Source organism: Mizuhopecten yessoensis, unplaced genomic scaffold (assembly GCF_002113885.1).
Source record: "Mizuhopecten yessoensis strain PY_sf001 unplaced genomic scaffold, ASM211388v2 scaffold716189, whole genome shotgun sequence".
Taxonomy (NCBI): domain Eukaryota; kingdom Metazoa; phylum Mollusca; class Bivalvia; order Pectinida; family Pectinidae; genus Mizuhopecten; species Mizuhopecten yessoensis.
The window spans coordinates 256,288-270,486 of NW_018479992.1; the positions used below are offsets into that span (position 1 = coordinate 256,288).

General features: G+C 37.4%; 1 protein-coding gene across 2 annotated transcripts; it reads right to left on the reverse strand.

Moving 5' to 3' along the window:
* Positions 1-1,805: 1,805 nt before the first annotated feature.
* LOC110442013 lies at positions 1,806-12,672 on the reverse strand. Of its 2 annotated transcripts, XM_021485405.1 has the most exons (6): positions 11,550-12,668; positions 10,728-10,796; positions 10,079-10,147; positions 7,367-7,435; positions 4,655-4,725; positions 1,806-3,945 (listed from the first exon to the last, which is right to left on the reverse strand). In XM_021485405.1, exons 1-6 carry the CDS (start codon positions 12,616-12,618, stop codon positions 3,643-3,645), a joined length of 1,650 nt encoding a protein of 549 aa, XP_021341080.1. In that variant the 5' UTR covers positions 12,619-12,668; the 3' UTR covers positions 1,806-3,642. The 2 variants fall into 2 exon arrangements, with proteins under 2 accessions (XP_021341080.1, XP_021341082.1); XM_021485407.1 differs by lacking the exon at positions 10,728-10,796 and having other exon boundaries at positions 11,550-12,672.
* Between the last annotated feature and the right edge of the window lie 1,527 nt (positions 12,673-14,199).

The window sequence follows — 14,199 nt, forward strand, 5'->3', positions numbered from 1 at the left end:
GGTGACTTAACAGGAAGTGCTGGGACACTAGATGTCCGGATTATGCCTATATATATTTACATATCGTTTGTTCATTTACAATACAGCTTTGTATTAATTTTGTACGAATTCATTCAGTGTTAAGATAGGTTTATATAATGTAATTATAACCCCGTGACTGTTTGTGGCACGTGTATACACGCTTATATGCAGCGTATAGACATATACGCCATTGCCATTTCGCAGATGCAATCACTTGCGTGTTTGTGTGTGAGTGTGAGTGTGTGTGTGTGTGTGTGTGTGTGAGAGTGTGAGTGTGAGTGTGTGTGTGTGTGTGTGTGTGTGTGTGAGCGAGTGTGTGTGGATGTGTGTGTGGTTTTTTTTCCGGGTGAGTGTAGGTGAGGGTGTGTGTGTGTTTTCGGGTTAGTGTAGGTGAGGGTGTGTGTATTCGGGTGAGTGTAGGTGAGGGTGTGTGTGTCTTTTCAGGTGGGTGTAGGTGAGGGTGTGTGTGTGTTTTTGGGTGGTTGTAGGTGAGGGTGTGTGTGTGTTTTCGGGTGGGTGTAGGTGAGTGTGTGTGTGTGTATTCGGTTAGGTATAGGTGAGGGTGTGTGTGTTACGTTCATCTTAAAAACATGTGGATTTTGTTTTGCCTATCTAAGATACATATTTTCGTTTGATTCTGGAAAACTGTCTATATGCACAATGATTATTGGTTATCTAACGAAAACATAAAAAAAACCACCCGAAGTTCTTGTGAATTTTAGATAAAAAAGAATGACACAAATTGTTTCTTAATGATTCCCTAATACCTTCACCTCTTTAGACGGTCATCTTTCTAGGTGTATATATAACTGGTGATTATTTTTCTGGATAGATGTGTTCATTCGACCATTAAATTACCTTACCAGGAATCTCAATCTGTGTTAAAGACATATTCCGGTCGTTACTCGAGATGATAGCTACTATGCGTTACCAGTGTCTACGATGATTGAATCTGTGTCTACTGTGTCGTATAGGTATATACGTATATATAAACCTCTCAGAACGATAAGATAATGGATTTAACACTGTGTTAAGTTCATTCTGTCTTCTCAGGGGTATGCACATGCAAACGATGATATCTAAAGATTAGTATGATTTATCGGTACGTATGCACATATATGTCCCTGACAGATACTTACGTAAAAAAGACTAGTTGAAAAACCCTAAATTCAAACAATATATTTTTTTTATCAAAATACAAGAGGCTTTCTGTTTTTTTGCTATTTACTCGACACCCGTCTGTGTATTGTTTTTCAAATGTTTTTGAGAATTTGGTCTGAGAAACTTGTAGATGGTATTTCACTTGAGCTACGTGCATTTGACTCATAAAGTGCAGACGGAATACTTGTTTTTCAATTGTTCTACAAAGTACGATTATTGTTTTGGACCGGAACGAAAGACAATAGCCTCCGTGAACCTGACAACACAGTCGTCTTTTAATTGAATTATTAGCTCTGTGAAATGGAGGTGTAATGCATTTGTGTCGTTACCAATTAACGGAATTACAGAAATGTTGAAGGAACACCTACAAAACGAATTGCAGTATGAATATCTGTCAATTGGTACATGTATGTATCCGATTTAATTTGGAGAATAAGGAAAACAATATAACATAACGCTTTATTGCTTTTTATAAAATCCCAAGCTGTCAGAAAAATGATATGATCCATTAAAATTCAATTCAGCATTACAGATACAGTTATTTCTTTTTTATAACTGATTACAAATGTTTTCATACTTTTTTTTTAAAGAAAAATCAGAGTAAGACACTAACGAACCTTGTTTTTAAATTTCTTTGTTTTATTTATACAATTTTACATGTATATCGAAATCAGTATAATCAGTATTGATGGTGTGTAAAATGTGTCTTATTAATCAAAGGTATTAGGACACTTCATCTTCCATCAACCATATGTAATTGGTATACTATCTATAGCCACAGACAATCTATTATATGTGTCTTATCCACTCATGTAAAATTACAAAACTTACATAAAACATATTGGTAGGTTATCATTATGTAATAGAAAACATTTGTAGATTGAAGAACACAGTCATATAAACTTTATCCTGAATGTAGGAATTTCCACGTCTACCCGAAGTAGAAAATTGCCCTGTCTACCTTAAGGCAGGGATTACCTCGTCGCCCAAAAGAAAAGGATTTCCCCGTCTACCCCAAGGTAGGAATTTCCCGGTCTTCACGAAGGTAGGGATTTCCCCGTCTACGCGAAGGTGGGGCTTTCTCCGTTTATCCGAATGTAGGGTTTCCCCACTTACCCGAAGGTAGGAGTTTTCTAATCTACCCGAAGTTAGGGATTTTTTCCATTTACACGAAGGTAGGGATTATCTTATCTACCCAAAGGTAGGACATTCCACGTCTATCTTAAAGTGGGGATTTCACCATATACCCAAAGGTAGGGATTTCTTCGTTTACCCCATCTACCCAAAGGTAGGGATTTCCTCGTTTACCCCATCTACCCAAAGGTAGGGATTTCCTCGTTTACCCCATCTACCCAAAGGTAGGGATTTCCTCGTCTAACCCAAAGATAGGGATTACCCCATCTCCCCAAAGGTAGGAATTTCCCTGTCTACACGAAGGTAGGGATTTCGTCATTTACCCGACTGAAGTGATTTTTCTCGTCTAACCCAAATGTAGAGATTTCTCCATCTACCTGAAGGTAGGTATTTCCCTATCTATCCTAATGTAAGGATTTCCCCATTTAACCGAATGTAGAAATGCCCGATCTACCCGAAGGTAGGAATTTCCCCATTTATCCGAAGGTAGGATTTTTAAGTGTACCCGAAGGTAGGGATTTCGGCATCTTCCCAAAGGTAGGGATTTTACCGTCCACGCGAAGGTAGGGATATCCCCGTCTACCCGAAGGAAGGGGTTTTCTTATCTACCGGAAGCTAGGGATTTCCCCGTCTACGCGAAGGTAGGGCTTTCTTTGTCTATCTGAATGTAGGGTTTCCCAGCTTACCGTAAGGTAGGTGTTTTCCAATCTACCCGCAGTTAGGGATTTCCCATCTACCCGAAGATAGGGATTTCCGCGATTAACCGAATCTAGATATTTTCCCGTTAACCCGAAGATATGGATTATCCTGTCTACATGGCACAATTAGACAAAATATAATCAGCTTTTATGACATCTATATAATCATTTTGTTCTTCAGCCATTTAGACGTGACATCCCTGAAAGAACCCCGAGGTTTTCGGGACCAGGGGACGAGATATAAGTTTGTAAATGATAGATTTAATAGCCCAGTAGTAAGAAACACAACGTTGAAGTATAATACATGTCATGTTGATACAGGAATCTACACAAGTCGACAGTGGATGTTGTCCAGAACAAGTACATCCTCAATACTCCAGGTGTTCCGAAACTGTGCGTTACCCCTGGAGTATCGAGGATTGAGTTGTTTTTTATAATCTCTCACAGACGGTTTCATTGTTCCGTTCACAATCAGGTACAGTAATGAGTCAACTCAATAGCACGGATTGGTAACAATATTCAATATATATACAGTCTGAGGAAAATTGATCAACAATTTTGTCATGATTTTATTATTTGCACCATACGTCATGTCCATAAGAGCACATCAGGGGAGATAATGCACCAATTATTGTGGTAACCATCCTTTGTTCTGAAACCTACGAAACTTCATCACCTGAATAGGGGATAGATTAAAATCGGTCTTTAACTGTTCATCCGTGACTGAGTTGAAGAACACCCCATTGAATCCGTTGTCAAGGCAGCATTTCGCCATATCAACCATGTTGATTTTTAAAAGGCAATTATACATATCCATGGAGGTCAAAGATGCAAACCGCTCACGGTGTGTCTCTGTCACTGTATCACTCGAAGTCCTTCTAGACATTTTGAGTAGTTTGTGATGCATTCTTCGCAAAGAAAATCGATGTTTCTGCATAAAAATAATTATATATAAAGATAATAACACAAAACATCAATTAAAGTACACGGTAAATATAAAGAAAGAAAAAGACAAAGGTGTTCTCCCTAGATGTTTATCGGGGGATGTGTTTATTTTGAAACAAGCACTGCGTTTAGACAACAACAAAATACAAAAAAATGATGACGTCATGATACACTATGACGTCATTATACAACCTATCGGCAAAATCACACCAAACAATGCAAGGCAAAATTTGTGAACCAACAGACAACAGACAAAACACAAAAAAGGACCATCTCGGATTATTAACTCAAAATAATCATACATTCTTGTGCAATAGATAAATTGCAGGTAACTTCTACATATGACGCTACATCAGATACTATATGAAGAGAGTCAAAATAGTAAATGTTGAACAGTATATTTAAAACAAAACTTAAATTGTTCAAACAGCACAAATAGTTATTCAAAATGAATAAATAAGTAAATAATAAAAATAACGAATGAATGTGATATCTTTGATGCTTTACTAATGTCTGTAACTTTAGGGAGTTAGATATATCTTGGATGTATTTTGTTGTTGTACATTTCAAATAAATCCGTCAGTTTATCATGCAAATTGTCACCAATAAAGAGGCTGATGTGGAACTCTTCTGGAAAGGGAATACATGCTACAGTAAGATAGCATATAATTAACATTAATAAAACATCCTCTCACCACTTTGGTTGCTGTTTTGGTGGTGGTCTCCCTTAGTCGCACCTCACTTTTGCCCTTTTCCTTGTCTGCATCTAGAACATGCAACCGTTACACTTTAAAAATCTCTCTTGAAAGGTGTTCCAACAAAGGGAGCATTCAACAATACTGTTCTCATTCTATTTTTTATGGAATTAGTGAATAATTTAAACAAACTGGTTTCGACATTTAAACGGTATGAGTGTAATATAACATTTTAGACTTAAGGGTTATTCTATTAATAGACAGTGCGTTACCTGTAAGACGTAATACTTCTTCTATGAATAGACAGTTTATTTCATGTAAGACGTTAGACTTGTTCTATAAATAGGCAGTATATTACCTGTAAGACGTAAGACTTGTTCTATAAATAGACAGTGTATTACCTGTAAGACGTAAGACTTGTTCTATAAAAAGGCCTCTGCTTCAATGATATCCAGATAGTTACATTTACCTTCTAGACATAAGGGCTCTGCTTCAATGATATCCAGATAGTTATATTTACCCTCTAGCCCTTAGGGCTCTGCTTCAATGATATCCAGATAGTAATATTTACCTGCTAGACATAAGGGCTCTGCTTCAATGTTATCCAGATAGTTATATTAACCATCTAGACATAAGGGCTCTGCTTCAATGATATCCAGATAGTTACATTTACCTTCTAGACATAAGGCCTCTGCTTCAATGATATCCAGATAGTTATATTTACCATCTAGACATAAGGCCTCTGCTTCAATAATATTCAGATAGCTATATTTATCTTCTAGACATAAGAGCTCTGCTTCAATGATATCCAGGTAGTTACATTTACCTTCTAGACATAAGGGCTCTGCTTCACTGATATCCAGATAGTTATATTTACCCTCTAGCCCTTAGGGCTCTGCTTCAATGATATCCAGATAGGTATATTTACCTGCTAGACATAAGGGCTCTGCTTCAATGATATCCAGATAGTTATATTTACCATCTAGACATAAGGGCTCTGCTTCAATGATATCCAGATAGTTATATTAACCTTCTAGTCATAATGGCTCTGCTTCAATTTTATCCAGATAGTTATATTTACCATCTAGACATATGGGCTCTTCTTCAATGATATCCAGATAGTTACATTTACTTTCTAGACATAAGGGCTCTGCTTCAATGATATCCAGATAGTTATATTTACCTTCTAGACAAAAGGCCTCTGCTTCAATGATATCCAGATAGTTATATTTACCATCTAGACATAAAGGTTCTGCTTCAATGATATCCAGATAGTTATATTTACTATCTAGACATAAGGGCTCTGCTTCAATGATATCCAGATAGTTATATTTACCATCTAGCCATAAGACCTCTGCTTCAATGATATCCAGATAGTTATATTTACCTTCTAGATATAAGGCCTCTGCTTCAATGATATCCAGATAGTTACATTTACCTTTTAGACATAATGGCTCTGCTTCAATGGTATCCAGATATTTATATTTATCTTCTAGCCCTCAGGGCTCTGCTTCAATGATATCCAGATAGTTATATTTACCTTCTAGACATAAGGGCTCTGCTTCAATGATATCCAGATAGTTATATTTACCATCTAGACACAAGGGCTCTTCTTCAATGATATCCATATAGTTACATTTACCTTCTAGACACAAGGCCTCTGCTTCAATGATATCCAGATAGTTATATTTACCATCTAGACATAAGGCCTCTGCTTCAATAATATTCAGATAGTTATATTTACCTTCTAGACATAATAGCTCTGCTTCAATGATATCCAGATAGTTACATTTACCTTCTAGTCATAATGGCTCTGCTTCAATTTTATCCAGATAGTTATATTTACCATCTAGACATATGGGCTCTTCTTCCATGATATCCAGATAGTTACATTTACCTTCTAGACATAAGGCCTCTGCTTCGATGATATCCAGATAGTTATATTTACCATCTAGACATAAGGCCTCTGCTTCAATAATATTCAGATTGTTATATTTACCTTCTAGACACGAGGGCTCTGCTTCAATGAATCCAGATAGTTATATTTACCTTCTAGACATAAGGCCTCTGCTTCAATGATATCCAGATAGTTATATTTACTATCTAGACATAAGGGCTCTGCTTCAATGATATCCAGATTGTTATATTTACCTTCTAGACATAAGGCCTCTGCTTCAATGATATCCAGATAGCTATATTTACCTTTTAGACATAAGGGCTCTGCTTCAATGATATCCAGATAGTTATATTTTCCTTGTAGACAAAAGGGCTCTGCTTCAATGATATCCAGATAGTTATATTTACCTTGTAGACAAAAGGGCTCTGCTTCAATGATATCCAGATAGTTATATTTACCTTCTAGACATAGGGGCTCTGCTTCATTGATATCCAGATAGTTATATTTACTTTCTAGACATAAGGGCTCTGCTTCAATGATATCCAGATAGTTATATTTACCTTGTAGACAAAAGGGCTCTGCTTCAATGATATCCAGATAGTTATATTTACCTTCTAGACATAAGGCCTGTGCTTCAATGATTTCCAGATAGTTATATTTACCTTCTAGACATAGGGGCTCTTCTTCAATGATATCCAGATAGTTATATTTACCATCTAGACATAAGGGCTCTGCTTCAATGATAGCCAGATAGTTATATTTACCTTCTAGACTTAAGGGCTCTGCTTCAATGATATCCAGATAGTTATATTTACCTTCTAGACATAAGGGCTCTGCTTCAAAGACTCTAAGATAGTCTTCCTCTTCGTCTTCGTCCTTATTCTCTGTACAATAAATAACATTACCTTTATTTTCTTATTATTGTTACAGATAATGTTGGAAACATGAGACCTTTTATTAACAAAGAACTACCATTTCTCCCACAAGTTTCCTCCTGCCCAACTCATTGGATAAACCTGCTACATGTATTATTATTTCATTTTTCCTTAAATTCGAAGAGTTAAAAGACTATATATACAAGTTTATAAATTGTCAAATCGTAATTAAATAGACTCGTTCACAAAAATAACATGAAACATAAAAAAGAAATTGCTTGTTTATGATCAAAATATTTAGGGTAATATATGCTTAGTTATACGTGCGTTTAATTACTATTTGTTTGTGATACGATTTCATCATTAAAAATAAAATTGGCATAACACAGTTTTCATAACCTAATTCACATAACTTGTAAAGGAGGATCCCTCCAAGAAGTATTTGAATTGTAATGTAGTCTGACAAAGAGTGCAATTAAACAATTAGCTCTATTTCAAACTTATTACTAATAAGACACCAAAGATCGTCTCTAAAGTATCAGCTTTTGTATCATGAAGGACGACGTGTGTTGTAATGTCAGTGTGTAAAATACTACAGAAATGACATAACTCAATAAGATTGGTAGATCGTATGTCGACACACAACCTTACCTCATTATTGATCCTGCTCAAGTGTTCGAGAAACCTCGACGCTGATTTCTATAAAATATGTGGACAACTTTAATATAATTTATCTTGTCTAAGTCGAAACGAATAATTTGATAATGATGTGGTGGATATGAGTGTTATATCCTATCAGTGGGAAATACTTGTACTTAGGACCGTTACATATGTCCGTATCATATTTGTATTATCGAAAAAGGTCTGAAATCAAGAGGATCTGTCATTATCGACTAACCGACACCGCCCCTTTCTCAGAGTACATAGCTACTAAAGATTCTAGTGTTTCTATTTGTTCTATCGAAACATCAATCGACCTGGAGGTTACGGGAATGTAACCGAAAAAGCATAAAGGTATTTACTATTTGGTACCTGGACCTCAAGCCCTTTATCTCTGTGGCTATCAACAGCGATTTCTTGTACTCTTAAATTGTATTTAAACAGTACACAGACGCCGCCTCTAATGTAACATCTATGGAAGAAAGGATATAATTCTTGAACAAGTTTAACTGTTCATGAATAACCCGAGTTCTTAAAGGAAAAAAAAAAAAAAAACACACAGAAATATTGCAATCCCGTACAAAATGTCAAGATATACCGAAAATATCAATGACATAGGGCATTCCAGACCTAAAACCTTCAATGTTCCAACACATGAATTTGAAATTAAAGTTGGTAATTGTTCTCGAGTTGTTTCTGAGAAAGCATTATGCTACGACTCGCGTCCATGAACACCATTTGGCCAAGACGAGGGATTTTCGATACGTTTTGTGATGACATCATCGTCTATTACATTCGTGTAGTCCAATCAAGGATATCACTTACTACACTAACTCCGTGAACGCAGTGTTTGGTCGTCTAGAGAACGCATTTCAACTGGTTTTTGAAACCTTCGTCGTTGAATTTCTGGACGATTCCTTCATAGTCTGATATCTTAATCAAGGTTTCGTCAACTCGTCATTTGGTATTCTGAGCTAATTTTAACGCTTCCGACAGATATTGTAATTAATTTCCTGTAGTTTCTCTCTAGTCATCCAGTTCTGCAGATTGTACATTTTCTTTCTCAAGTTAATTTATTTTACTCTGCATAGACTTTACCTCTTCAGAGTGTTTCTTTGCTCTTTCTCTTACGGTTTCTTTGTCCGTTTGTACGGTGTTCAGTTGTGTATTCACATTTCAAGGTCGGTAGACAGAGATTTTTAGTTGGTTTTCAAGAGTTGTGTATATCTGTCTGTATGGACACAACAATTCCATGTAGAGCTGTCATACCAGGTACTTTCTCTACAGCAGCAGGTATTTTCAGTGTTTTCTTCCCGTGGACACGACCTCACTGAATTCTTCTGTACATTATCCAACAACAACTCGAAGGAGAAGAACCAGATAGACAAGATAGTTGTATGAGATATAAATCGTATATATGCTATTATAATGAAGAGTTAAACTATTACAAGACGACATACGACCTGTTAGACATTATAATACTCCTTCAAACCAAGAGGTATAGGATTGGAAATCCCAAAGAATGGTTTTCAAATTGAATACAACCTTTCCCTATTATAGATCCATGGGGATTCATTCCAATCACCAGAAATAGCACAGAAACGATAAAACGTCTGTATTAGACATAAGGGATGTACTAGTATTACACGGTACGTTTACCTTCTAAACATAAAAGATGTACTTTTATAAAATGATATATATTTACTTTTTAGATATAAGAGCTTTACTATATTACACGGTATACTTACCTTCTACATATACATGCTGTACTGGTATATTAACCTTCTAGACATAAGGGCTGTACAAGTATTACACGGTATATTAACCTTCTACATATACATGCTGTACTGGTATATTTACCTTCTAGACATAAGAGCTGTATTAGTATCACACGGTATATTTACCTTCTCGATATAAGAGCTGTATTAGTATTACACGGTATATTTACCTTCTCGATATAAGAGCTGTATTAGTATTACACGGTATATATACCTTTTAGACATAAGAGCTCTGCTTCGTCTATTTCCAGATAGTCTCCCTGTGTTTCTTCGTCCTTTTTCACTGTACGAAGGAAACAATTTTCTAATTAGTTACGGATTATGATGAAAAGCTAAAAAACGCTTCTTTTAATAGCGAACTACCAATTCTCCCACAACCACAAAATGTTTCCTCAAGCCCCACTCATTAGATAATCTTGCTAAGAGTTACCTTTTAGAGCTATACCAGTAAATCACGGTATATTTACCTTCTAGACTTAAGGACTGTACAAGTATTACACAGTGCATTTACCTTCTTAACATAAAAGATGAAAAGCCTCAGGTTTTACCAAATTTGAAAACCCCTCGGGAAGAATTTCTCTATTCTACACCCCTGAGTATGAAAGAGTCTTATATAGTATATCATGGTATATATTACATTTTATACATAAGAGCTGTAATAGTATTACATGGTATATATTTACCTGCTAGACATAAGAGCTATACCAGAATTACACAGTATATATTTACCTTCTCGATATAAGAGCTGTACTAGTAAAGCACGGTATATTTACCTTCTATACATAAGAGCTGTACTAGTATTACACGGTATATTAACCTTCTCGATATAAGAGCTGTATTAGTATTACTTGGTATATATTTACCTTCTAGACATACGAGCTCTGCTTCGTCTTTTTCCAGATAGTCTCCCTTTTTTTCTTCGTCCTTTTTCACTGTACGATGGAAAAATTTCCTAATTAGTTACGGATTATGATGAAAACCTGAAAATATTTTTGTTGATAATGAACTACTATTTCTCCCACAACCACAAAATGTTTCCTCATCCCCAACTCATTGGATAATCTTGAAAAAAGTTGGTAAGCATTTTGAGTACCAACTGGAGGGTAACATTAATCAACAATGCTTAACGACGTCATTTCCCATTCCGACATCATAGTTCATTGGCATTGTTTCCGCGATCGGAAACAGGAATAATGCCCAAAGAGAAACATAGGGTTTTCTAGATATACTATGTGAACGTTGGGGGAGAACAATACCATTTTTAAACTAAGTCTTGTTGGTTAATTTAAATGATAAAAGACACTTTGTAAACATCATGTCTTTATACAAAATGAAAATTGACTAACTGGAGTTAGATAGTCATGTATCCCTCGTACGGGTACCTTGATATACAGATGTACATATCCTTTTACAATAAAAATCAACGATTGATTTCTTGATGCTTAGGAAAGAAAAGCAGGCTGTATAACATAATGTGTATTGGTTTGTGTATTATTGAAAACGGAATTCATTTTGAGGAAACATGAAGTCTGAGTATCTTTGAGCAAACAAGACAGGATTTGTTTAAAACACTGATTTTTATTTAAATGTGAATAGGTGAAAAAAAGTAGGGTAATGTTTTGGAGACTGATCATTGTTGAATACAAAAAGCGACAAATATGTAGTCAACTAGAATTATTGATTACCTTTCGTTCTGGGTGGTCTTGGAGGAACGAACTCTATTTCGTCATAATGAACAAATGTAGCTTTCGGTGTCTTTAGAAAGTCCACATATATTGTCCCATCAATGTTTTCTTCACTGATAATATTCATCTGTGAGAAGTTCCTCGCCAATACTAGCTCGTATTGATCGTCATCCTCTACGTCCAGTGGTACCCTCACCTCGATCTCTCTGGCTGTCGGACTGTCCAGTGGAATAATGATAAGAGTTCTTTGACATAAACTTTGGGTCTTTAGCTCCTCCTGCTCTGGAGGTTTGTAGTGACCAATGATTGTTTTCTGCTCTATAAGTTTCTTAATTTTCACGGTGCCCTCAAATATTCTTGAATGCTCAACCGCCTCTTGTATGTTGGTCGTTACTAGTTTTGGACCGCTTTCCTTCATGAATGTGACGTACTGGGGCAGAGGGAACCTTTTGGCGACCTCTTCCAGAGTGTAATAAGTTTTGTCTGGTAACAAGAAAAAACTACATGTGTCATCAAGGTCAAACACCAGTTTTATCCTATTCGTGCTATTTTGGAGATCGTCATCTATCATGTAACACACTAGGCCCTCGTCGGGAATTTTTCTGTCGACTTCAATAATCGATTTACTTTGAACGCTAATATTGTTTTTTGATACAAAGGAATCTACAACTTTCACGTATCTCGGGAGATCTTTCAGCACTTCACTGATGTTGTGGTAGATCTTTGTGCCGGACTCTGGGTGGACTATTTGGACCACACCCTTGTACCGTAGAGGGATGGTAAAGTCCACTGTTTTCTCGGCGTACCCATGCTCGTCCTCACGAATTACGCTTGACATCCTGTTTCGGCCTCTGTAGTCCACACAGCACGCCACTACTTTCGGTATCGATTTCACCGAGTCAAATTTTAGGAGATCATCTTGAGAAAAACTCTCTGAATCATTGTCACTGCAGATGCCCTCTTCCACCTTGACCAATAAGGGTAAATCGAATTCCTCCTCGTTTATAATCTCTGCAATGCTATAGGTCTTATCCGACCATTGCACTGTAGGTGATCCACCCGCCGCCATAGCCAATACTAACCCGGATGTATAAATTATATTGTTTTCATGTAAGCACACACATTAAGCGAACAGATTTATTTACAACTATTCTTAAGTTATCATGCATAGGTGATCGTATGGCTTTTGCTAAGGAAAATGACATAATGTGGGTAGAAAGTATAGCGGACCTTGCTCCAAAAAACTAAAATTATGATATTTCTATAGTTTTGTGTATCATAACCCTACAATTACATGAAATCAAAGAAAGTATTTCGGTTCAAGTCCAAGATATTTAACTAGCCTCATTTCCGAAGTCTGTGTCTGATGTGTGTGTGTATGTCGGGAACGTTCTTTTGTATGTGTTCTAACTATTTAAATGAATCATGACGCAATCTCGAGGTGTCGGTGCACACGCACTCACATGTTTACGGTAGACTAAACCTCACAGTGTTAAAACGTATCATCTTACCGTTCTGAAGGATTCGTACAAAGGACTGTTTGTGTTCTAAAGTGCTACAGCCCTTGGAATCATAAATACTTAACGTATTTCATAAACCAACTCATGAACCAACTCGTAAACACACGAAGTTAAATCCTATGTCTAAGTCAGTGCAACAACACCATGAAAGAAAATGAGTAGATACTATAGAAAAAGGAAAACATAATGACACTGTAACCGAAACTGTGGGCATCTGTATGTCTCCTGACACCACACGTGGCGCCCGTTAACTCGGCATGATGTCTTCAGTGTCACCATTTATGGCGCCCGTTCTCTCGGCATGATGTCTCCTATAACTAAATGTATCACACGTCAACTTGTCGTGATGTCTCCTGTCACCACATTTGGCGACCGTTAACTCGGCACGATGCCTCCTGTCACAACATGTGGCGCCCGTTAACTCGGCAGGATGTCTCCTGACCCCACACGTGGCGCCCGTTAACTCGGCATGATGTCTTCAGTGTCACCATTTATGGCGCCCGTTAACTCGGCATGATGTCTCCTGACCCCACACGTGGCGCCCGTTAACTCGGCATGATGTCTTCAGTGTCACCATTTATGGCGCCCGTTATCTCGGCATGATGTCTCCTATAACTAAATGTAGCACACGTCAACTTGTCGTGATGTCTCCTGTCACCACATTTGGCGACCGTTAACTCGGCACGATGCCTCCTGTCACAACATGTGGCGCCCGTTAACTCGGCACGATGCCTCCTGTCACAACATGTGGCGCCCACTAACTCGGCATGATGTCTCCTGTCACCATAGATGGCGCCCGTTATCTCGACATGATGTCTCCTATAACTAAATGTAGCACATGTCAACTTGTCGTGATGTCTCCTGTCACAACATGTGGCGCCCGTTAACTCGGCACGATGTCTCCTGTCACCACATGTGGCGCCCGTTAACTCGGCAAGATGTCTCCTGTTACCACATGTGATGCCCGTAAATCCGGCAGGATGTCTCATGTCACCACATGTTGCGCCCGTTAACTCGGTACGATGTTTCCTGTCACCACATGTGGCGCCCGTTAACTCGGGACAATGTCTCACGTCACAACATGTGGCGCCCGTTAACTCGGCATGGTGTCTCCTGTCAACAAGTGTAGC

Excerpts from the sequence above, each read along its gene's own strand:
- LOC110442013 (XM_021485405.1), bottom strand. The coding sequence starts at position 12,618 with ATGGCGGCGGGTGGATCACCTACAGTGCAATGGTCGGATAAGACCTAT. Across the intron at positions 10,797-11,549 it reads AAGACCACCCAGAACGAAAG|TGAAAAAGGACGAAGAAAAA; the intron begins GTAATCAATAAT and ends TCCATCGTACAG. Across the intron at positions 7,436-10,078 it reads AGAGCTCTTATGTCTAAAAG|AGAATAAGGACGAAGACGAA; the intron begins GTATATATACCG and ends TTTATTGTACAG.